This window comes from Lactuca virosa, chromosome 1 (genome assembly GCF_052849685.1).
Source record: "Lactuca virosa cultivar CGN04683 chromosome 1, Lactuca_virosa_CGN04683_v6, whole genome shotgun sequence".
Classification (NCBI taxonomy): domain Eukaryota; kingdom Viridiplantae; phylum Streptophyta; class Magnoliopsida; order Asterales; family Asteraceae; genus Lactuca; species Lactuca virosa.
Genome location: NC_136426.1, coordinates 116,432,639 through 116,458,626, shown reverse-complemented (window position 1 = coordinate 116,458,626; position 25,988 = coordinate 116,432,639). Strand labels below are relative to the sequence as shown.

The window sequence follows — 25,988 nt, the reverse complement described above, 5'->3', positions numbered from 1 at the left end:
AGAGTGTGACATCAACATCCAGAAAATTCAATCAAGCAACAACATTCCCGATTATGTTCACTAAAGCACTTCCTACATTCAAATTTGAAAACATGGTACGAAACATTGGAATGCGACGCTTTAAGGAAATCAAGTGATGTGATGATCAGGGGGAGTTGGAAACATATTGTACTCTTTTCCTTGGCTATGTTTTTCCCACTGGGTTTTCTTAACAAAGTTTTTAACGAGGCAACTGTTCCAAATATCTATTATTAATCATTTACTCTTTTTCCTTAATAAAGGGTTTTCCCCATGAGGTTTTACTTATTAAGGTTTTAACGAAGCATGATATAATCGTCATTCGAGGGGGAGTGTTATGAATTATTATTTAGTAAATGACTATTGGATTCCCCATATTCCCCCATCACTCTCCATAATTAGTGAGCATTATAACAAATATTATTATGAGTTTTATGAGTGTAGTTAGGCACCATTATAATGAGCATTCATAACATACATCACATTTCATATTCTTTGCCTAGTATAAATAGTGAGTGTTATGTATTGTAAAGTATTGATGATTTCATACAAGTATTGGAATAAAAGTTCTCTCCACTCTCATGCCTTTCTTTACTTGAGAATTTATCTTGTTATTTGATCATATTTTATAACAAAACCAAAGTTCTTGATACAACCTAACTTTTTTAATTAGTTTTAAAAAAATAACTAAAAACTAATGTTTTCTGAAAATAACCACTGAAATCACATGTAATTAGTCACAACTATGATTTTGTATCCTCTAATTGTAATTTCCTCATCATAAGCTGCAATTTGGCTCCAATTTCGGCCCATAGGTCGGAAGTATAACAACCTGAAACTTTAGAAATACCTCTCATTTTCACACTTTCTAATTATCGTGAGAGGAAATCACAGTTAGGTTGTTCATTTTAAAGGAAATCTCGGGTAGAATGCCAAAAATCGCAACTGTGTGGTTCATCTGTGAATGTACAAGTGTCTGATGCACAAGTCGTGCATCAACAACTTGTACATTCACAGTTGTGTGGTTCATCTATGAAAGTACAAGTCGCTGATGCATGACTTATGCATCATGTACCTGTACCTGTATTTTTTTTTGCCAAAATCTTCTCATTTTTTGTTGTCATATATCTAACCATATGTGACTTCTAGAATCGTTTTTATTTTTATTAGGACAAAAAAAATTGTTTTTTTTTTGTCATATTCTTACCATTTGGACATAAAAAATATACCTAAAATTCATAAGAAAATCACAATTGGATTAGAAGAAATCACAGTTAGAACAAAGAAAATCACAGCTAAAGGGTACAAAATTGGAGGTAAGTGTAGTCATCTATTTCTGGCTATTTTTGGAAAAATCAAATTTTTTTTCTATTTTTTAAAAATTCATTAAGGTATTAGGCTACATTTAAAGTAAGACATCTTTAAACTTTGATCTCTTTTATAATATATGACTTGGAAATCGCAAATATATAACATTGGATTTGGTCGACAACTTGGTGGAGATTATTTTCCACTTTTTGTATCTTGAAACATGGATTAATTTTGGGTATGAATATCCCTACCAATGTGGCTATTAGAATGAGACTGTTTGTACTTTGTACATATACTTTAAAAACACTTATTCAAGTAAATTTAAATAGAAAAAGTGTATATATGAAATGTAAGTTGTTTTGAGGTTGGGGTGTGAAGTTTTGGTACTAAGATGACACACTGTGGTCCATGAAATTGACTATCCAAATAGGGACCTTTCATGGTTTATTTATTGCACATGCAAATGTCATTAATCGGATTTTTCCTCTTTTTTTCCTTTGTAACGAGAAAACACATGTTAAAATGTTATTGTTGAAAAACTAACCGATAGAAATTGATGATTGGTAAACTTAGTGGTTAAATTATTTGATAAATATAAATTCACATATAAAATTCAAGTAAAAAATAAATTGATATTATAAGACAGATAAGTAATGCATTTTATTTAATTAAAATAAGTATTAAATAGAAGTCTTTTGATTATTTATTTTTAAATGAAAATTTTGACATCTTATATCATATTTACAATATAATTATAAATCTTTTGCATATCATGGGTTGATCACTCGCAAATATAATCATATGACAAAATCTTTAACGACGGCTTAGTTCTAGTGTATTGTATTTAACGACGGCTTAGTTCTAGTGTATTGTATGTAATCAATGTTGTTGAAAATCATATAAGTTGAGTCATTCTTTCGAATATAGTTATATAGAATAAATATTACCATTATCAATTTATTCGGGCTTTTTACAAAATTTTGACATTTTAGTTGATATTTTCCACTTCTTCTTCAAAACACCAAACGAATGTTGAAATTGGTTGGCTATAAAATAATAAAATAAAAAAAATAAAAAATAAAAAAATAAAAAAATAAACATTCCCATCATTACGGATAAATATAACTTTCAAAATTTTAATTATTTTATCAGTTGTATTAAAAGATCAAAAAAAAAGTGTTAGATTGCTCTAACTTAAATATTTTAGAATTGTATTTAAATTGATTCGGTGTTAACTTTTCATTCAACTCGTCTGAATCACTTGTTCGATCAGCTCTTTAAATACACTTATTAATAAAATTACATCATCAAACAATTTCAAAAGGAACAACTATTAAAACTTAGAATATGTCTTGCAAAACCAGAGTTATTTTTGTGTGTTTTGGTAGAAAAAGGGTCAAAAAAACATTTTATGCTCTTAGTCTTCTGAAAATAAACCTTTATTTTCTTAAATGTCTTTCCACCCATAAACATAATATAAAATTTAGGGAATATTACTTATTAAGGTAATTAACTTTTCGGTATGTTCACATCTGGGTAACTATCTTTTTTTTGTACACATCTAGGTAACAAACTTGTTGGAAGTGTTCACATATAACCATTATGACCTGCTATAGCAGGTTAAATCCTAGATGTGAACGCTTTCAACAAGTTCGTTACCTAGATGTGTACAAAAAAAATAGTTACCCAAATATGAACAAAACGAAAAGTAAAAATTAAATTACACGAATGGTCCCTGTGGTTTGGGAGAATTTGTGTTTTTGGTCCCTAACTTATTTTTTTAACTTGGATGGTCCCTATTGTTTATTTTTGTTGCGCGTTTGGTCTCTGTCTCTCCTAAAAAGACTATTGTGTCCTTATTAATTTATTTTTTAATTAAATTTCTTATTTATGTATTTATTTTTTACATATTTAAAAAAATTAATAGACCCCACATATTTGTCTACCATCCAAGTTAAAAAAATAAATTAATTAAAAAATAAATAGTATGGATCATCCGAGGAATACAAATATATGGAGGCTATTAATTTTTTTAAATATGTAAAAAATAAATACATAAATAAGAAAATTAATTAAAAAATAAATTAATAAGGGCACAATAGTCTTTTTAGGTAAGACATGGACCAAACGCGCAACAAAAATAAACAATAGGGACCATCCAAGTTAAAAAAATAAGTTAGGGACCAAAAACACAAATTCTCCCAAACTACAGGGACCATTCGTGTAATTTAATTTTTACTTTTGGTTTTGTTCATATTTGAGTAACTATTTTTTTTGTACACATTTAGGTAACGAACTTGTTGAAAACGTTCACATCTAGGATTTAACCTGCTATAGCAGGTCATAATGGTCATATGTGAACATTTTCAAAAAGTTTGTTACCTTAGATGTGTACAAAAAAAAGATAGTTACCCAGATATGAACATACCGAAAAATTAATTACCTTAATAAGTCATATTCCCTAAAATTTATGAATGGCCATGTTGTAGCAACTAAATTTGGCTAATTAAGATTGCATCACATATTCACATTACACACTTTCCTTAAACAATATTTCAATCCTTATTGTTTCGGTATCACTAAACTTGTTGGAGATTAGAATGATCCAATCAAAGAGCCCAATGATTTGTACTACAACCGGTACGATACATATATTAATTGAATTAAACACATAATATAATATATATCATCAAGACTTAATAATATCAAAAAACCTACGATAAACCAGCTTTACTCCTCAAATGCTCCTTAAACCCCATAATATCCCCTTCCCATTTAGTCACCTTCTGATTCTCACACACCCAAATCTCACGCGCCACCTGATTAATCAACCTAAAATCATGACTCACCAACACCAACCCACCATCCCAATCATTCAACGCATCAGCCAAACTATCCATCGTCTCAATATCCAAATGATTAGTCGGCTCATCTAACAACAACATATGTGGTTGCCTATACGCCAACCACGCAAATATCACCCGACTCCTTTGTCCATCCGATAAATTCCTCATCGCCATCACTTGCGCTTTTCCGGTCAGCCCAAACCGCCCGATCGCCGCCCGCATCTTCTCCTCCTCGTTCCCCGGATACTCACTCATCATGTACGCCAAAGCCGACATCTCCAAATCAAGCTTCTCCGCCAAGTGTTGATGAAATTGAGCCACCCTCAAGTGGTTGTGCCGCCTCACCATCCCGTCGGTCGGCATCAACTCTCCGGTCATTAGTTTTAGCAGTGTACTTTTCCCCGCCCCGTTCGGGCCCACTAAAGCTACCCGAGAATCTTGGTCAACTCCAAAGTCTAGGTTTTTGTAAATGAGATTTTCAGGCGTGTAACCGAATGAGACGTCGATGAATTGGAGAACAGGCGGCGGGAGCTGACCGACGTCAGTGAACCGAAAGACAAGAACTCTGTCTCGGGTCACTTTTTCGGTCAGCCCGCCCCGTTCCATTTTAGCTAAAGTTTTCTCTTTGGATTGGGCTTGTCGGGCAAGTTTTGCCGACCCGTGGCCGAATCGGGCGATGTATTCTTTCATTGACGCGATTTGGTCTTGTTCCCATTTATATTGTTTCATTTGGTTTTCTTCGAGTTCGGATCGTGTTTGTACATATTGGTCGAAATTACCCGTGTACATTTTAAGTTTTTTATTTTGCATATGGATTATATTCGTGCAAACACCGTTTAAAAAGTCTTGTGAATGTGAGACAACCACGAGTATACGTTCGAATTTTTTTAGGGTTTCTTCGAGCCAAACACACGCTTCGAGATCTGCATATGCAAGGGCGTTAGCGTCTTTTTATGAAAAATGATTTTGAAATTTTTCTTTAAAAGTGACGGACCGAGGTGATTTGTGGGTTCATCGAGGAGTAAGATTGTGGGGTTCATGAACAGAGCTCGGGCTAAAGCGATACGCATTCGCCAACCACCCGAGAAATCTCGGGTTTTCTTTTGTTGCATGTTTTTGGTGAAACCGAGACCGTTTAGAATCTCGGCCGCCCGCTTTTCGGCTGTGGACGCGTCCATCGCGTCTAACCGTTCGTATACGCGCTCGAGCGCTTCTCCGCCGCCGTCATCCTAAATCCACGCAAAACAATTTTTTAACAGGACATGACAAAACAGGTTTGTACTGCGTTTAGTTGCATTTGACTAAATTGAGACTGATGTCAATAAGACAAAAACTGTATTTTTACACTGATGATTACACCATTTTCGTGCAAAAAAAGGTGTAATGGGAGGGAGAATGGTAAAATAGTAAATATTATGAAAGTTGAGGGGAAGATGATAATGACCTGTCCAATCAAGCGTTCAGCTTCTTCTTCCAATTTGAGTCTTTCTTCATCACAATTCATGACAGCTTCAAGTGATGACATGTCAGAAGCTTCAATCTCTCTAGTGAGATGGAAAATGTCCATGTGTTCAGGAATTGGAAGCTCTCGACGTCCAATTGAAGTAAGAAGTGTAGATTTACCACATCCATTTAGCCCAAGTAAACCATATCGTCTAAAAAGTCAGAGTCAAAATCAAAGTCAAAGTCAAAGTCGAAGTCAAATCTCATAATTACATTACAAAAATAAAAAATCAAATAAATGTAAATAATACAAAGTACAAACCTCCCGTAATTAAGCTCTAGCTCTGAATCAACAATAAGATCGTGCCCATGAAAAGTAAGTGATAAAGACTCTATCTGAAAATATAAATTTAAGAGGTCAAAACTCATAATATTAATCCACGTCAGCAAAATCGTTCATGTGCCACCTCAGCATCCAGCAAATGCTATTCTTAACATAAAAAAGCAATCAATGATCAATCAACAAAAACTTTGGTGTAAAATGGGATTTTGGCCATAACCTTATATGAATTGAATAAAGGTTACAATATTTTTTTTATTATGGATTCATGGGTTAACTTAAGTATGTGGATTTTTTGAATTAGAAAGATATATGATAAAAGTTTAATTGGGTTTATTTAATTCCAGCTATTATTCAGTATTCACTATACACCAACCTTTTGCTTATACAAGTTTATGAGCATTTCATCTTCTTGAGTGACACCAACAGTTTCATGAAGAGTTCATCATCTTCACTAACATTCCACCATTGATGCCATTGATGATTTGCTCATCTCCAACTACAATAACACCACAAATGAAGCCAGAGAATTTATATCCGTGTTTATTCTGTTTAAATTGAGAAGTTGTACCTCAGGCAATTATACTTGTACTCAAATAAAGGTAATAGATCATATTATGGTTACACATTTATTCCTTGGTGAACACAACTTGTATCCAACGTAGGATTGAAATTGAAGGCATTACCGATAAAAGTTTTAAAAAAAGTATGGGGGTGAATATGTGAAATTTCATTAGGGATAAAATGGTCATATTAGATCTTTAAAACAAAAACTGAAGGTCCTTAGGGTAGAGAATATTGTAAGCCCATATTTGATGTTTTGTAGTTCATAATCCTAACCAAACCCCTGTTAGGAAACTAGAAGTTCACACATTTAACCACTAAATGAAGAAAGGGCTTCAAGAAATTCATCAAAAAAGGGATATTTTTGTTGATTTTCCATTCACCAACCTTGGAAAACAAATGGCAGAATGATTTGAGCTAAATGGACTCCCATTTGCAAAATCACACTATAAAGCTTAAAAGCGCCTATGATACAAGGGCATCAGAACGAATCATACACCTAAAATTAAGTTGCCTGTAAGTCTCTTAAACTTCTAAGATTTATGCGATGAGCTAGATTGTGGATATACAAAGAACAGCCAGTAAGCAATCACACATACATGACCAAACTTTTAGTAACAGTCGCATCATAAAGGAAACGTATCAAACTAATCAAAGTATGAGATGCTAGGTTAGGCCTAAATTACCTAATATTCAAATCCCTAATTAGATATATGCAGCCTTAAACTATAACCATGGTAAAGTATTTGTGCACTATAAACTAAATAATTTGATATAAATTTGCTAGGTTTTACACCTTTCATCTGGACGAAACTAATCAATTGTATGCATCAGTGATCAGACGGAAATTGATCAAAGTAATTAACGATCCAATTTCGATCATCATATTTACCCGAATATCCCTAGACAAAGGATGAGAACAAAGAACTCCAGTACACGTTCGATCAGAAATCGCAAGAGACCCCATCCCATTAGCCAAATTATCGGAACTGGAACTCCCGTTTACCGTACCTATGGCCGCAGCCTTCTTCGACGCGGCAGCAGCAACGGTCTTAGCTCCTCTCTTAGCGGCAGCTGCAGCCTTCTTTTGAGCCGCCTTCTTCTTACTCGCATCAGACACCATCTGAAACAATAACAGAAACACAAACACAAGCACAAAATCAAAATCCGAATCAAATAGAATACCTAGAAACATGATCTGATTTGAGAAACATACCTTGTGATTGGATGAATGGGGAGATGTAGAGAATTTCGTGAATATGTTCGGTAAACTTCGATCGGAAATTGAATTGTAAAATGGTTTGGATGAAGGAATGGAGTCGAGGAAACTATATATAGAGAGCGTGTGGTGTGGGTGAGAAGGATGACACGTGGCGTGTTACTGTCGTTGTCTCCTTGCACACACTTGTCCTATAGCGATTACGTATCAGAATTTGTATCCGCCTTTTATTTCCTTTTTGTATGTTTGGCCACATGAAAAAATGAATGAAATCGTTTATTTTATTTTAGGATGTAAGAATTTGCTTTTAGTATAGGTTAATCTCATTAAAAAAAAAGTTATATTTTGTGTTTTTTTTATCAAACCTTTTTTTTTTTTTTGTCTAAAATAAACCTTTTTTTCATTTTTTTTCTATAAAATATGATTTTTTTCGAAAAAATCTAAAAAGTTTGAGGATTTATTTGAAATCATTTAAAATGTTAGAGTTTTTTTTTTGGAAAAAATATATATGTAAGGCTTTTTTCAGTAAAAAATAAAGGTTTGATTTAATTCAGAAAAAAACAAAAAATGTAAGTTTTTTGATGAGATTAAATATTTTATAAAATATAACAAAATGAGTCAATAAATGTTTTCTAACAACAAATAAATTGTATTTTAAATGAACATCATTATAGAAATTAGAAAATAATAAGTAAAAATTTAAATTAATCAATCATAATAATTGTTAAAAATAATATTAAATAGATAATTTTATTAATGAGAAAAGTGGGTTGATGTCAATGAATAATATTGTTCAAAATACTATGTCAAAGTTAATGTCAATAACATAACAATTTTAAACATATATTTTTCAACATTTCAACAATATATTTTTAACGTACGCTGTGCAACACGCGAGTTTAATTCTCTCGGAAGCTTCCTACAATCTGCAATGCTTGATTTCGAGTTGAATAGACACATTTTTTAGGCTTAATTTTGATTGAATGGCCATTTTTTAGGCTATGCATGAGATTTTTTAACCTAATGAATGAACTACATAAGGTTTAAAAGATCAAAGAATTGACTATAAAATTAAAAACTAAAAAGATGGGATAGGAATGAAGTAAGATATTATGGTCCTACTCATGATCCTATGATCCTACTGTAAGTGCATAACTTGGTTCAAGATGGGACTTAGATTTTGTTGTATATTTTGTTCAATATATAAAAAGACTTTAAGCATAACATATTTCGTTTATTACCCTTTTTTACGTTATATTCTTTTAGATTTTTTACAATTTTGATCAAATATATGATTTTTTAGGTTGTCATTATATATTATATTTCAATCATGAATTATTATTTTTCGTTTGTGAGTTGACCAAGAACTCTTTATTAGGTCATAACAAAACCATTTGTCACCAACTTCTACAAAATATGAATTTGCACACTTGGAGCACAATCAACACAATTTAGTTGACATTTGTGTCATGTGCCTCATTTCTCTGTTTAACCATTTGCCAAGTTGTTTAACTATTTGCAAAGTTGTGTGAGAGCTTGATACTGGTCACAATCCTCAAGGATTGTAACACCTCTTATATGGACTAAACAAAAATGACATTGAACTTTATAAAATATACTTTAATCATTTCTAAAATCTTTAAAACTTCAATTTGACAACTTATCGGTGATATTCAGAAAACTTAATAAAAACATCCAACAATAAGATGAAATGTTAAAGAGTCAAAATTTAAGTTTAAAGATAAACTTCTTAGTAATCTTTAATTTTTGCTCATGTACGTTCTCTTCTCTTTTATGTTCCAACTCTACCCCTCACTTAGCACAATACAAGAATAAATCATTAAGCAACCCCCACGAGTAGTTCATTGAACAACTAACAAACATAAACTTCAAGATGTTCACTTTTTATTGACATTTTACTCTTTTACTACTCTTTATGTTCTTAATGAAATTAACTTGCATAATAGTTCATAATCAATAACCACTTCAATTAGGTTCTCTTGTCTCATAGGAATGATCTCTTTTCTTTATAAAATGAGTCATCAACACATAAAGTTATTCTCCAATGAAAACAAGTATGCAACTTCTATTTTCTTTATATTATTGTTACCTATCACTTCATTTCCATCAAACTTATAATCATTTTGTTTCTTTTTTTTATTCTCATACAGATTATATAATTTTTATTTTTATTTTTATTTTTACTTTATTGGTTAATTCAATTTTTAAATTACTTAGTATTATCTTATCATTTATTTGTTTTTAATTATCTTTGCGATTGTAATTGTTTTATGTTTTGTTTGAATATATAATTTAATGTTGTTTTTATATATTTTGTGTGTTTACGTTACTTAATGTTGTAATATAACATTTTTACGAACAAAATATTTTTCAAATATTCAAACACATTTATTAATTATATCATAGGTTTAGAAAAAAACATATTATTTTTATTTATAATTTTTTTATTTATAAATAGTTATTAGACTTATTTTAGTCTTTTGAACTTTTTTAGATATACTTTCTAAATAATAACAACTATCGACAACCATTAATTAAAAATATATATTCATATTTCTTCGAATTCTAATTCTTTTATATTTCAATTATTTTAAACATTTCAATTTCTTTATAAATTGTATGAGAAGCAAACACATCTTTAACAAAGTAACTAAGATGGTGTTTATTTTTAACTTAATGCACTTAATATTAAAAAAAAAAAAAAAAAAAAAAAAAACAAAACAAAACAAAATACTGAAATCGTTTATGTAGTTTGGTCCCTAACTTTTTTTGCACTTAATCCATCCTCCATATTTGTTTTTATATGTGTCTGGTCCCGACATCCATCAAACATCAACATTGTCCGTTAATTTCCCCCTACGTACCTGGCACGTCAGGGGTATTTTTGTCCTTTAACTCAAAAACCGTATGTGAACATTAAGACCCCCATGTACCATTACCTCTATTCTAATCAAATCTCATTCATATCTCACATATCAATATTTCTTCTTCTCTGTAAGTACCGATCAAGAGAAAAACCCTAATGGATGTAATCTATAATTATGATCAACCAGTTATAACACAAACCTTGTAGACCAAGTTGCAATTCATGTAGTCAATGTACTTATAATTTATTATCATTTTAGAAGTAATTTAATGGAATTTAGATGTTATATGGGCAATATTTATTGAGTGTTTGTGTAATAGAATTAAAATGGAATTCAATTTCTTTTAGTGTTTGTATACCTTTGATATTTATTGAGTGTTTGTGTAATGGAATTAAAGTGTTATATTGACAAGATCTGTAACACCCCAAAATTTTCAAATTTTTTCAAAGCTATGGTTATAAAATCTTTTCGGGAATTAACCCGTATTTAATAAAAACTTTGTCCCACGAAAACATTTACAATTAAAACATTGGGTGTTACCATTAAGCATCAATATATGCATAACAAGCAAATAAGAATTACATCAATAGAATTAGTAAGAACTTAACAAGTTTCACTTCACTCTCTATCTCTTAACTTCTAACTTCCATCTATAATATTTTCTCCTTAAGTGCAACCTGAGATACATGACATTAAAAAGAAATATGTAAGACACAATGTATTATGAGCCACGTGGGTTTTAAACTATAAAATGTTTTTAATCATTTTCAAGGTAAAACTCATTTCATACACACCATAAAACATTTCCAATAATTTACATGAAAAATCATTTTATACATAACATCACATATCATATCATAAGTATCATTTCTTATCATTTCATTAGCTTCTTTTCCATTTTTATTTCAATTTCTATTTCCAAGACCAATGTGGAAAGAACAAATCACTCAACCAATGCATCATGTTTTTAGGACATCTACTTCGTGAAGGGGAGGTACCACCCCAGTAGATTCCTCTAGACCTCTTATGAGGCATCATGGTCTGGATAGTTTTCATTTCATCTTTACTTCTTTTCCTTTTATCATTAACATATAACTTTAAACAACTTTCTTCATAAATAATTGGACATTTTATAATGATATACATATTAAAGACATGATTTGCTTTTAAAAACACTTTCATAAGAAAGTCTACACGTACTCACCTAGTTCTCCGATGTAGGTTGTTTCCCTCTTTCAAGCTCATTTCCACAAGTAACACTCCCCTTAGGTGCTTCCTATATAATATAGGTTTAGATCAATCAAAAGGACCAAAATACCCCTCATAGGTCCCATTAGTAAATTTTATTGATTTTAAATAATTTCTTAAGTAAAAATATGAATGTAGGCGAAAATCATGCGTAAATTTAAGTTTGTATGCTAAAGTTATGAGGAAAATACTAAAGTTCAGATTATGGTGGAGCTAGGGGTTCTGATCCCTGCATGCGGGTCGCATGCCTGACCACGAGGGTTGCATCCCAAGGTAGCCCAAACTCACCCTAAAACTCACTTTATGAGGCTTACACTTTCTTGGATTGTTTTGGTCGTTTAGATAACAATTTGTAACACTTTTAAAGGTTTCCGAGCACTATTATGGGACATTTTCTCATGTCAAAACATTCAAATTAATTCATTTAGTCCTCATTAAAACCTTTAAGAGCATAATGATCCTCATCTTTTCTAAGGCAAGTGCTAGCTAGGATACAATGGAATTGGGCATTCCAAATTTCACAAAGCTTGAACCCAACTTATTATACACTTTATTGAATGTTGTTAAGTACTTTAAAGCATAACTAAACTTCTTGTAAATGTTTAACTTAATTATGGAATCCCTAAACCAATTATTACACTCTAAATGCTTATAAACATTCACTTGCAAGGGTTAAGAGCTCAATAACACTCTTTAACGAAGATGACTTATTCCAAAATCATTTAATACATCATTGGGTGTTGTCAAGTGCATAAAACATGTTGTAACACAATCCAATCCCATAAATGGATTGTCCAATTCCATAGCAAATTCCCAAATTTCCCTTATGATCCATGTCACACCCCCAGCCGTCGGCGGAAACACCGGGCGGTGTAACGTCATTCTTCGTATCACAGTTATATAACATACATTGAACAGTACTAAAGAAAATAGATACCTTTATTGATGATTGAAAGTTACATTATTGTTTTCCTAGTACTTATTACATAATATCCGACTATGGCATACTTCTTAATGAACAGAAAGGTAATAGTAAAACTTCTCCTATTCGAATACATACCAGCTTTTCAATTCCCTGAAAACACATGCATTTAAAAATACGTCAACATAAAGTTGGTGAGTCCACAAGTTTTGACTCCATATAAAAATAATACATTTTCCAAGTTCAAAAGTATAGTTTTGAAAGTATCATTTTGACTCTCCAACATTTAGTATATATATTAGGTATAATAGTTTACTTATCAATTAAGTGTCATACCTAAACATTCCTTGATCCTAAGGTATAAGTAGAGGGAAACTTATACTTAACATTAATACTTGTATACAACAAAGTATAATGTTTCTAACAATTTGCTACCATGAGCCTGTAACCCCTGCTATGACATAATACCTCTGATAAAACACACTCATGATTTCCATGAGAAATAACACACTCATGATTTCCATGAGAAACAACACTCATGATTTCCATGAGAACAACACCGTACGCTTCATCGACACCGGAACAATAACAAGTAAAAGGATAGTTCGTCACTCGCTTATGGTTGACTGTAGCTAACAATCACAAGTGGTGTGGTCAACCTGTATACTAATTATACACGACTTCCTCGCTCACACGGGATTAACGGTTACAGTTCAGAGGATTTCTGCTAAGATCCCCAATCTTAGTTGATGAATACAATTACCCATGTAGACTTCGACGACTTCCTATAGCTCTAACAACAAAAGCATTTTCATGTCTAAAACCCTAAGTTACTAGACTATGCTTTTAAACATTACTCCTAACTTCATAACATTTAGGCAGTATAACAGCTATAACTTGAAGTAAAACTAGGATTTATCTTGACATAAAACCAATAACAACAACAATATATAACATACCAAGTTTTATGTTGTCATAAAACTAACAATAACAACATATAGCATACCAAGTTTTATCTTGACATAAAACCAATAATAGCAACATACCTTTAAATTAACATATAGAACTTCCGAATATAACTTCGGAACTATATCGCACACAACATATATATAGAATCCTAAGTATAACTCAAGATCTACATTAGTATAATAACATGCTAACAAGTTGATAAAAGTTGTATATATTCAAAATATTATATTTAGAACAACTATATCCCGGTTATTATAACTATCTACGTTGATAGTAATATACTATCATATAGACATAATAGTAACGTATATACAATATTTAGCATGCGTTTCCCCCGAAATATTAGAAAGTGGGGCCGTGAAACTCACCCTAGTAGCGTGATTTTATGTAATCTAAGCAAAAACGGTCAGCGGTACGAGGTCGTCGGGGCTCGGGATGCAAGAGGGCTTCAGCAAAGGAGAGAGGAGAAAGAAGTTTAGGTGTAAGAATGGCTGGAGTCGGACCTGCAATTTATAGGAAGGTTTTTGGCCTCTCACGTCGTGAGCCATATAGTCTCACGTCGTGAGCCATGGCTGGTCACCCCGTAGACTTGCCATTTGCGTCCCTAGCTTCGGAAGGTGGCCATGTGACTCCTCACGTCGTGAGATATCCTTGCTCACGTCGTGAGCTTAGAACTTATCCCTTCGTAGCCTCGTCACGCACCTTCTAGATCCGAAATGTGGCAAAATGACTCCTCACGTCGTGAGTTTCTATGCTCACGTCGTGAGCTCAGTCGGATTAGGGTTTCTGACAGATGTATCTTCGGAAGGTCGTAACTTTTACATACGAACTCCGTTTTTGACGTTCTTTATATGCACGCGTAGGTATTTACAAGTAATACAACTATCTTTTAGACTCCAATAGCTAATTCTAAGTCTATTTTAAATTCTTCTTATTATAGATATTTATAGTGTTCGGTTCATCATAACTTCTTCATGCGAAGTCAGATTCAGACATTCTCTATATTTTTGGAATCGTATGGACGTATACTTTGAGTTGCATCATAAAGAAAGTTCATATTTGTATTAGAATTTATCATGAACTACATAGCACGTTTATCACATTACTAGTTTAACAAAATCATGTTACATGATTAACATTATCACATGTGATTGTGTATTGACCTATTTTGACTAGTGTTACAATCCAATGCTCCATAAATTCAACTAAGGATCATTCAAGTCTTGATGTTTTGAATGAAAATATTATTAGTAGCAACTGAGGTTTATGAGTATCATATACTCATAAAATTCTCACATACAAAGGACTCCATTGGTGTCATCATAGTTTCCCCAAAACCATTTAAAATCCATATTTATGCAGCATTCTACCACCATGGATGAATTTGAGCATTCCAATTGGATTTGTTGATATCAAATATCGTCTAGGTCATTTAACATCTCTCTTTCATAACATATCAACATGAAAATACCAAGGTCAATTTCTAGGGTTCATGAGAGTTTTCACCCAAATCCTCAAATCCACGATGGAATGATTGGATTACGGTTGTGATCATCAAAACTACCCAATGGAGGTTAGAAACCAATACACTAATCATTGTATCTCATAAATTTCGACATTAGGGTTTTACCCACTTCACTAAAACGATTTCTAAGTTAAACGGGGATGAGATTTTTACATTGCAAGTCTTGATTCTTTCTTTCTTTTGCTCGGTTGTTCAATTCCTCACTTGAATCAAGCCTTAGATTGAGAGAAGATGAAAATCGCCATTAGGGAGCCCTTTTTAATGAAGAATATGATTGAAAAAATGAATGAAGAAGGCTTTCATCTTATTTTTCCTCTTTTTCATATTTGGTCCCTCGAGATTACTTGTCTTGGCCAAAACCCACAAAACTTCAATATTTGTGATTTTTTAACTTAATAGTTGACAAAATAATTCATTCCTCATACATTTATAAACTTAGTGGTCCATATCCCATTAAGTGGTTCATCCCTTTAGTCAACTCACTTTGCAAAGTTTACACTTTTTGCCATTTAAATTTAACTAGCGGGTAGGGAGTTAAGGACCATGTCAATGGCTAGCTGCATATCAAATTTCACATTGAGTTTCTATAACATAGGAAAAATCATGACAAATTTTTTTATTTTTAAAACCATTCCAAAATCCATAAATTACACAAAAATATAGTTTCTAAAAACCATAACCATGAATCAAAGTATCCCAAAATCACAAGTTAAATAAAATCCAGGACGATGTGCACAATCACACATTCGCCTTGCCCATGTCCTCTAATGTACTTGAAACCATAAAATCAAATTGTAAGCCAAAGCTTAGTGAGTTTCCCCTGAAACACCCCACAATCAAAAAATATACATTGCATGCATACATACGAGCCTACAGTCTACCTGGACCGCCTCACAAGGCCTACATGATGCCTCGGCCGCTCTGCCGAGCCTACAGTCTATTGGACCACCTCGCAAGGCCGATAGTATATAGAACGCTCCCACGCCTACAACATAAGGTGGACCACTACCTTGGGCCTACAGTATCAAATGGACCGCCCATGTATTTTGGCTTTTAGCACAAGTAGGACCGCCTCAACTCAACACACAATAACATGTCGACATATATAATAATAGTCAATAACCAGCAAGTATAGGTAATCATACAAATTTACCATTCTAACATATAACCATCGAATACAGGTAATCAGATTTACCAGTCTAAATATAACCACCACAACATCATCCTATATACCAAGATTTAGAGGATACATCTCTCCCTTCCTTTTGGACTTCAGAAGTACTGCCTTATATTTCTTTTCAATTATCTCTGAACCTTCTTCATCAAACGATACCTTCAGTCCTGTACCTACAACCAATTGTGAAACAATTATCAAATTGTGTTGCAGGCCCTCGACATATGTTACCTTCCTAATTGATAACTCGCCATATGTAACCATTCCATAGCCTTTTATCTCTCCAGTAGAGTTATTTCCAAACTTCATTCTACCGCCAACCGATAACGATCTAAACTCTAGTAATTCTTCTCTTCTCCCAGTCATGTGATGAGAACAGCCGTTGTCGATATACCATTCAGAATCATATTGTTTGTCACGCATAACCTGCAAAATTTAGAGAGATTTAGGAACCCAAACCATCTTGGGTCCTTGTGAGGATTACTTTTGAACAAGAAATATCTTAGTTTTATCAACCCAAAAAGATTTTCTTTTCAAAACATGACTCTTCCCTTTTTCGATTTTGAAAACTTCCACTTTGTTATCACAAAGATTAATTTCAACAAAATTAGAATTTCGTTGAATATATTCTTTGATTTTTGGTGCCATTCTTTTTGAAAATGTTTTTTTCCTCCTTTTTCAAATTTGTTTCGTATTCCTTAAGAGTAATCTTTGGTTCCGAAACAACTCTACTTTTACCCTTCAAATATTTTGATTTGATGAGAGGTTTTGAAAACTGAGTTTGTGGAGAATACTTTGATTTTGGCTTTTCAATTTGTTTCAAAACTTGTGATTTTGGAGAAAGTTTGACTTTGGTTTCGGAATTTGAGAGGAATCAACTTTTTGATTAGAAGATCGTTCTGAATTGACAAAACTTTGATTTGAATTCTTATTTTTCCAAAAACGCTTTCTTTCTTTCAAATTCTTCCTATATCTAGCATTAAACTGTCTTTTCTTAACAATAAGTTATTCAGCAGACTTATGAATGTTAGATTTCGGTTTATCTTTTCTGACTGGCGTTTCGTGCTGTTCTGAAGAGGTCTCACATGAAACATCTTTTGTGCCACTAGGCCCTGCCTTATCATAACAAAGGTCCACACGATTTAATGGTTCCAAAACGTATATCCCTTTAGTTTTCCAAGAGGTCAATTCTGAAAGACCTTTTGTTTCGTCGCCATTATCTATTGGCTTAGACCAGAAGAATACATCGCATCCATTCGCATTATCATCAGCAACCAGGGATGTTAGTTCAGATGTATCGTTTTTGTTCAGTCATTTCTTAACAAAAACCTGATTTGGTACAGTTTGGACTTTTGGAAAAACAGTTGTTTTTTCTTTCAAAACATTAGAACCTTTGTTTTCAACAATTCGAACGAATTCGATTGAGTTTTCAGAAATCAAATTTTTCTTAGGTTCATTAACATTTTGCACAAAAAACAGAACAATCAATTTCATCCTCTACAGAAATTTCACTCATATCACTTTCATCAAATTCAGAAACTTTTTCGGAATTAAAAATATTTTCTGAATTTAATTTCTTGCATAACGAGTCATATTTTTGCATGGTACTCAATTTGATTTGTTCTTTATCTTTTTCATTTAACATTTCTTTCAACATATTTTTATGGTCTTTGGACTGTATGTATTCCTCGATTTTCTCAAGTCCAACCTTGTATGAATCAAAAACGTCATCTGATGAAACAATAGATTCGTATTTATAGCAATCAGCATCGATTTCATCCTCTTTTAATTCAACAAAGGGTAAAATCATTTTATGCAGACCTTTCCCTATTTCACAATCCAAATACAATTGAGTAATATTGAAATATAAACGCTTAGCAATTAAAAAAAAATATTCCTCTGCTTTAAAAGTGCAATATTGTCTCTTTTAAGATAAATAATGTTATCATGTGATCTAGTAAGCTCTACTTCCAATGCCTCTATTCTTAATAATCTCTCTTCACTTTTAAATGTCACCCTGTTAAATTGATCAGTTAGATTAGAATTACTGAGACGAGTTCGTTTTAAACTATCACTAAAATTAGAAACAATATATCGTAAGTCATCTAATTCTGAATCATAATGGGACATAGGAATGTTAAGAGATTTAAGAATAGAGTGTACCTTATCGATAACCTTATCGTATTCTTTCACTTGTTCTGAAATTGTCTTCGCAGCAAAGCAGCTCTCTGAAGCTTGACCACTGTCAGTAGCATACCCTTTTTTTTTCCGAAACTCCGTTCTCAACCATTAATCACTTGCCTTCATAACCCTGCAATTCTGACTTTACCAAAAAGCACCTGCCATGTGTGAGTTTCCTGACCTCATCATCCTCCGAGTCTGTAGACCACACCTTGACTCGTCCATCATCATCACTGCATTCTTATACGATCAACGCCGGCTTCGCATTTGATGCATTCTTTTTGCTAAGCTCCTCTATCTTATGAACATAATATGCTTCGTATTTTTCTTTTTCACTCTTCTCATTTTGCTTCCTTAACATGCATTCCATCGCAAAGTGATTATTGTCATGACAGTAATTACAATCATAACCTGAATCACGCAACAACTTCTTTTCCTTCTTCTCATCATCATTCGCAGAGTTCTTAAAAATCTCATCTCTAGGCTTTTCTGAACTAGAATTACCCTGCTTGAACTTGTTTCTATAATGGGAGAAATTCTTCTTATAGAACTTCTTAGGATTGGACACCAAAAGAGCCTTGTCTTCTTTTGAGATTTCGGTATCTGAAAGATCAGATTCAGAATCTTCTTCTGCTGTCTTCTTTCCCTTCGCAACCAATGTCAAGGATCCAAAACTGGAAACACGCTTCACCTCCCTAGAAACTTCATCTTCGTGAGATCTCAGAATGCCCACAAGTTTGGCCAACGAATAGCTTTTAAATTGTTCGTGTGTCTTAACAGTGGAAACAACAACCTTCCATTCAAATCTAAGTCCATTCATAAACGTGACCTTTTGTTCAATTACTTCACGCTTAAGATTATTCTTGAGCATCCTGCTTAACAAATGATTGAAGAGATTGAACGTATGATCTAGCTTCTCATCAGGTTTTTGTACAAACACTCCAAACTCCGATAAGAGCAATGTCTGCATGGAATGTTCCAAATCAGCATCACTTGAATGTAACTCCTTCAACCTATCCCAAATACCTTTAGCAGTATCGCATGCACTTATAAGACGAAAAGTGTCTGGAGGAAGATCAAATCGAATGATTCTCATTGCTTTTATATTACTCATCAGTTTATTCTTCTCATCTTGTGGAACAGTGTGTTCAACAATAAGTGTATTGTAGTCAGCCAGAGTTTTGATTTCCTTTTTGGTATTCGTATGTGTGTACGTCTCTTGCGTAATCGCATGTCGTATAGTGGAACCATGTTCTTCTATTCCAAGAAAATAATCTTCAAAGTGGAGTGACCAAACTTCATAATCGTATGGAAAGAGAATTGGAATCCTTGTCGTGGATCTAATACTGCTTGAGAGATTGAACGAAAGAGAGTGAGGATCTTCGTTAGCCATATTATCAAGTATTCACTAAAACAAATATAGTACCAGATGTGTAAAACGTGAATCGAGTTCAAGGCTAAAACTCGAGATCTTGATTTGGAATCTACAATCGATTGAGACGATTGAGACAACAAGAACAAATCTAAGTAAAACGTAAAACCCTAGCAAAACTCGACAGAAGAATAGCGAATTAATTCCACTATCTCCTGCTCTGATACTAATTGTGAGAACAATAATTAAGATCGATAGATTCGATAATAAAGAACGTGAATTAAATGACAAGAAAAGAAAGATCAAAAGGGTGTTGAATGCTTTGATTACAATAGCTCTAGAAGAGTTCACAATGAAAGAACTTCTCTGTGAGAGCTAGGTAGGGCGACCAAAACGTTAACCCTAATGATACATGCATGCAATATATATAGGCTGGACTAGATAGCTAACCCGAGAATGGACATGCCCAAACCAGAATAAAATAAACTATAATATGCATACATTTGACACGATACTATTAGACCCAACATAGATGGGTGATGTTGTTGAATGGGATGAAAAATGACAAGGAGTTGGAAGGTAATTTAGGGTATGTACTTGGTGAGAGAAAGAAACATATGATAAGTAGTGGAAGAAATTAGAGGTGATAGGAGGAGGTCGTTAGTGGATATAATCGATGTGGTGTGGTGGTCATTGGTGGTGCAAGTGTAAGAAAGACATCTACTTTAGTGTGTGTATGAGCTCTATAATTTATCTTATATGCATCATCAATTTCAGGGTACACCGACCTTGACTTCTTCCATAACTCGCCTTTTTGTCGAAAAATGGTCACGAAGATAGTTAATGAATGTGAGTTTGTGTGGTTATCGAAGAAGAAATAAGGGGATGAGTCTGGAAGAGGAGGAGGTTGGGTTGTGTTGAAGATGAAGTGGCTAGGGTTATCGACTATCAAAGGAAGAAGACATAATGAGCCTTAAATGAAACAATCTATATCATATCATACTATACTATAAAGGAAGCATTTTCCGTTCACCATATCAATTTGAAACTCCCAACTCTTTATATTTCCATATAATTTACTTAATTTATTAACTTAAATATGTTGTTAGTTATAAACATTATCATAAATGAAAGACTTCTTGAATTATCAATATGATATACTAAATTTGTTGACTTCAATATAGTGTTAAATACATAACCTAAATTAATATATTAAATAAACTTAAAAATACAGTGTAAAAATTAAAACCTAAACTAAAATATCAAATAAAGTTTTAAAGATTCACTATACTATAAAGGAAACATTTTTCCTTTCACCACATCAATTTGAAACTCCCAACTCTTTATATTTCCATATAATTTACTTAATTTATTAACTTAAATATGTTATTAGTTATAAACATTATCATAAATGAAAGACTTCTTGAATTATCAATATGATATACTAAATTTGTTGACTTCAATATAATGTTAAATACATAACCTAAATTAATATATTAAATAAACTTAAAAATATAGTGTAAAAATTAAAACCTAAACTAAAATATCAAATAAAGTTTTAAAAATTCATCGTATATTTTTTAAAATAATTAAAAGGAAAATAATAAATATGATAAATGTAAAAAATTTTAAATCTAAAAGTCGAATTAACTAAAAGATGTCCAAAAACTATTTTTTATAATAACTAAAACTCAATTAAGTTTTTTTTTAAATTAATTTAAAATAATATTTAAAAATAACATAAAGTTATAAATTAAATTATGTTACGATAGAAATAGTGGTTGATAAGTTAAATAATCCAATAAGCATTTTTTCTTTTACCACATTATTTTGAAACTTCTAACTCTTCATACTTCCACATAATATATTTAATTTATTAACTTAAATATGTTGTTAATTATAACCATTATCATATTTTTAAGACTTCTTGAATTATCAATATGGGATACTAAATTTGTTGACTTCAATATAGTGTTAAATGCATAACCTAAATTAATATATCAAACAAACTTAAAAATATAATGTAAAGTTTAAAAACTAAAGTAATAAAAATCCAACATATGTTTTTTAAAATAGTTGAAAGGAAATTACTAAATACGATAAATATAATAACTAAAATTCAATTAAGTTGTTTTTAAATTAATATATAATAATAATAATAATAATAATAATAGTTAAAAATAACATGAAATTATAAAATAAATTATGTTACATTACAAACAGTTGTTGATAATTTAAAAATTATTCATGATGAAATTAAAACATCATCAAATTTTTTTTAAAAAATTTAATAAATTATAACAATAGTTAATTAAAATAGTGAGTATTATAACTATTTTTTTTCTGGATAGAGAACTTCCTTAATTAGGGTTTCATGCCCGAATAATCCCTCAATGCAAATATAAGGCTATGCATCATGTCGTGGAGTAATGCGATAATTTAAATATGGGTCAATAATTTATTCATCATATCTTCTACATGTTTTATTAAGTCACCACAACTAATATTATACACACGTAAAGTGTGAGCAGAGACCATTAAATGATTTGATTTTAATAAGTGTTATATTATTTATTGTTCAAATTAATTATAATTTTGCATCAACTAAACGTAATTATTATTACTTTATAGTTAATAAAATGACATAAATATTTTCCATGACGTATGATTACCAAAAATTTAAGCGTATAATTTTATACCGCGTAACGCGCGGATATTTGTCTAATATACTTATAAATGAGACATTTTTACTTGCACCATATTCATTTGAAATCTCCATGACTTTTCAATTTCTTTCTAATAGGTATTATAAATTGTTTAATAATGTTAAATTAATGCAAAAAACTAAATTATAATCATAAATTAACTAAACTACACTATTAAAATATCATATTTTACTTCTATTTATAAAATTATGACTTTAACTTTTTAACATATTATAGTTAACTTATTAAATTAGATATGTTGTCATCTGTGAGTAATTGTTATTTTAAAATCACAAATTTTGTATAATTTATGATTTTATGCAAAACAGTTAAATTATTAATTTCAATATAATGTTAAACGGTTAACTTAAATTAAAACTTCAGTTAAACTTGAAACAAATTGAGATACTATTTTATAAATAGTTAAAAGTTATAAATTATAATGTTAAACTTAAATTAACAACAAAAAACCATGAAACTAATTTTTATAATCATTAAGAATTTTTAAATAAGTAGCTTAAAAATAACTTACAATAAGAATAGTTAAAAGTAATATTATTAACAACAAAGTATATTATTTTAAATAACTTACAACAACAATAGTTAAAAGTAAAATTATATACAAAAAATTATATTGTTATCTTTAAAAACAAAAATAATGTTTTATGTTTTAAATAATTACGGTCATCAAAATTAAAATCTTAAGCAAATAAACTTTTTAAAATTAATTAATCATAACTACAATTATAAATATCATTAAACAATATATTATATTTAATTTTATTAATGAGTAACCCATAGGTAAAGACCATTAAGATAATTGAGATTATAGAATTTTGAAAATTGTCTATATTATCATATAATTTAAAACAAACAATATTTATACCAACTTATTATAAGATTTATTATATAAAAGCCAATAACAACATCATTGATATATTTAAAAAACATATATCTGTAAAAATTTCAAATATATTATTGTATTCTGCGCAACGTGGGGATATTCAACTAGTTGTGTTAAAATGAAGTATGATGTGCGTAGAGAGTGTTGAATGAAACATCTATTTAATTTAAACAATAAATAAATAAGATAAACAAAAGATAATTATTATATATATATATATATATATATATATATATATATATATATATATATATATATATATATATATATATATATTAAAGTTATGAAGAAAAGGAACAGTAAAGTTCCTAAGATGTTGGCAAAAATGGCCCCTGTTTATGTGTTTGGTTGCAATTTCGAGTTCGTTTATTTTTTGGGGGGTTTTATGGAAAATTTGAGTCCACCGCCCAAAATGCTTTAGTGGTTAGGTTATTACTTCCCGATCCTTCTACCACTGCTGCTCCAAATTCCCACCGCTCACCTCACCGCTCTTGCTATTCATTTGGAACGTCAATTGCACCGCAAAACATTCGATTCGCCGCCTCAATCCACAAGTTCTTCTAATCATCTTTTGAAGCTGCGGCGCCACCGCCACCGGCACCACCTGCACCGATTCCCCCGATGGAAGGGGATGAGGAAGACGAGGAATATGAAGCGAAGAAGAGTTATTCCCACCGCCTCTTCGACGTTCCGTTGCGTCCTCAGGTAAGGGTTTAGGGTGTCGACTCTTTTCGCAGACAACCATCTCTCATCTGTTGGGATTTTGATTTTTGGTATGTTGTTTGTACTTTACATATGATTTTCGATTTCTGTTGGATTGTTGTTTTGTTTTTCTTCTCACAGACAACCATTTGTAAACTTAATTTGTTTGTAAAAAGGATTGTCTAATTTTTGTATGATAAGAACTTGATGGTTTCCGGTCGGAGATGGACGACAGCGAAGGAAAGGCGGTCTCGCTCGAGGGTGTCTATCGTGAAGCGGGAAACACAAGGAAAGGCGGTCAACGCAGATTGAGGGGAAATCAACTTTCTGATGTCAACCGTTTTTTTTCCAGTAATTTCTAACATTTTGTTTCCTGTTATCTCCATCTGCTTCGAATTCCGGAAATTTTGATGCCTTTTTCGATCTAAACAATTAATAGAGTGCCTTCTTTTGGATTATTTGTTTGGTTTCTATGTTTATAAGAACAAAGAATTAAATAATGTTATTATTGTTGAATCGTACATGGCCAATTTGGTAAACCCATTGACCTAATTACATTTTGTTTTATATGCAGTGTCTCAGATCCATGGGCGAACATTTGGGATTTGGACGCTTCTTACTTGCACTATATGTTTCCTTTGTGAATTAAAAAAATTGAATCGTACATGGCCAATTTGGTAAGTTTTAAATAAAACTTTTGTGTCATTTTTTTAAATTTAGTTTCTATATCAGTTCCATTGGCATATTGTTTATTCACTATTTCACTTACTAAATTATAGAATGACTTGAAAAGCCATTTTTGTTGCCATGTCTATGGTGTCATTTTGTTCTTGAAATTGGTTAATAGATATCACACAAACTGTAACACACTCATAGTTCGAATGCATACTTATTCAGTCAGTTACATAAAATTGACCAACTGTTCTACCAACTGTAGTGAAGCCTCATTAAGCCAACAGCTCTCCTGCTGCCAGAAAAAATTTATATTAAATGTTTTGTTATGTCAAAAAATGACAGTAGCATGAATACATTATTGAAAATCATAAAAAAGAAAAATATAAATTACAAACTAAATGTCCAACTTCTGTTGCAGATGAAACATATGGATTACTAGGTTCGTATGTAAACTTTCAAAAAAAAACAACAACTTATGTCTTTGATGGGTGGTACAATTTATGGATAGACGTAAATGTAATTTTGATCAGTTTGTATATGGGAATGGACTGTTTCTTTGATGGAATCACTTGCTTTCTTTTCCTTTACCTTGCTGTCTGCTTTCTTTCTTTCTTTTTTCCTTTATTGTTTTCCCTCCAATATTACATTCTTTCATCAGAAAGGAGCATCCTTAAATTAAATATTTTTTCATTTAAGGGTTTTGATCAATCTGAGAGATCAATGAGACAAAAGTTTCAATTTTTTTCCTGTCCCAAAAAGGCTGGACAAGACTTGCTCAAGATCTGTCCACATGTCTAAACAGGTTTCAATACCCTAAATAGCAACATGCTTTGAATTTATATGTATTTGTTTCTATTTTTTGCAATTTCTTTTAATTCCTTCACCAAAAAACAAACATAGATTGTCATTTCGTACATCTTCCATTTTTTTATTATAAATGCAATAAATAGTACTATACTTTGAATTTATTGTTTTCTTCTTT

The 25,988-nt window shown here is 31.5% G+C and overlaps 2 protein-coding genes across 4 annotated transcripts; both read right to left on the bottom strand.

The window, feature by feature from the left end:
• Window positions 1-3,867: 3,867 nt before the first annotated feature.
• On the bottom strand, window positions 3,868-7,863 carry LOC145157178 (ABC transporter F family member 1-like). Of its 3 annotated transcripts, none has more exons than XM_079076269.1 (6): window positions 7,739-7,863; window positions 7,415-7,645; window positions 5,941-6,014; window positions 5,620-5,830; window positions 5,170-5,404; window positions 3,868-5,098 (listed from the first exon to the last, which is right to left on the bottom strand). In XM_079076269.1, exons 2-6 carry the CDS (start codon window positions 7,643-7,645, stop codon window positions 4,044-4,046), a joined length of 1,806 nt encoding a protein of 601 aa, XP_078932395.1. In that variant the 5' UTR covers window positions 7,739-7,863; the 3' UTR covers window positions 3,868-4,043. The 3 variants fall into 3 exon arrangements, with proteins under 3 accessions (XP_078932395.1, XP_078932402.1, XP_078932399.1); XM_079076276.1 differs by lacking the exon at window positions 7,739-7,863 and adding an exon at window positions 6,335-6,457 and having other exon boundaries at window positions 7,534-7,648; XM_079076273.1 differs by lacking the exon at window positions 7,739-7,863 and adding an exon at window positions 6,335-6,457 and having other exon boundaries at window positions 7,415-7,538.
• An 8,765-nt stretch (window positions 7,864-16,628) lies between these two features.
• Window positions 16,629-20,041, bottom strand: LOC145119487 (uncharacterized). The gene is made up of 4 exons (XM_079055154.1): window positions 19,226-20,041; window positions 17,797-17,964; window positions 16,699-16,893; window positions 16,629-16,640 (listed from the first exon to the last, which is right to left on the bottom strand). Exons 1-4 carry the CDS (start codon window positions 20,039-20,041, stop codon window positions 16,629-16,631), a joined length of 1,191 nt encoding a protein of 396 aa, XP_078911280.1.
• Window positions 20,042-25,988: the final 5,947 nt, after the last annotated feature.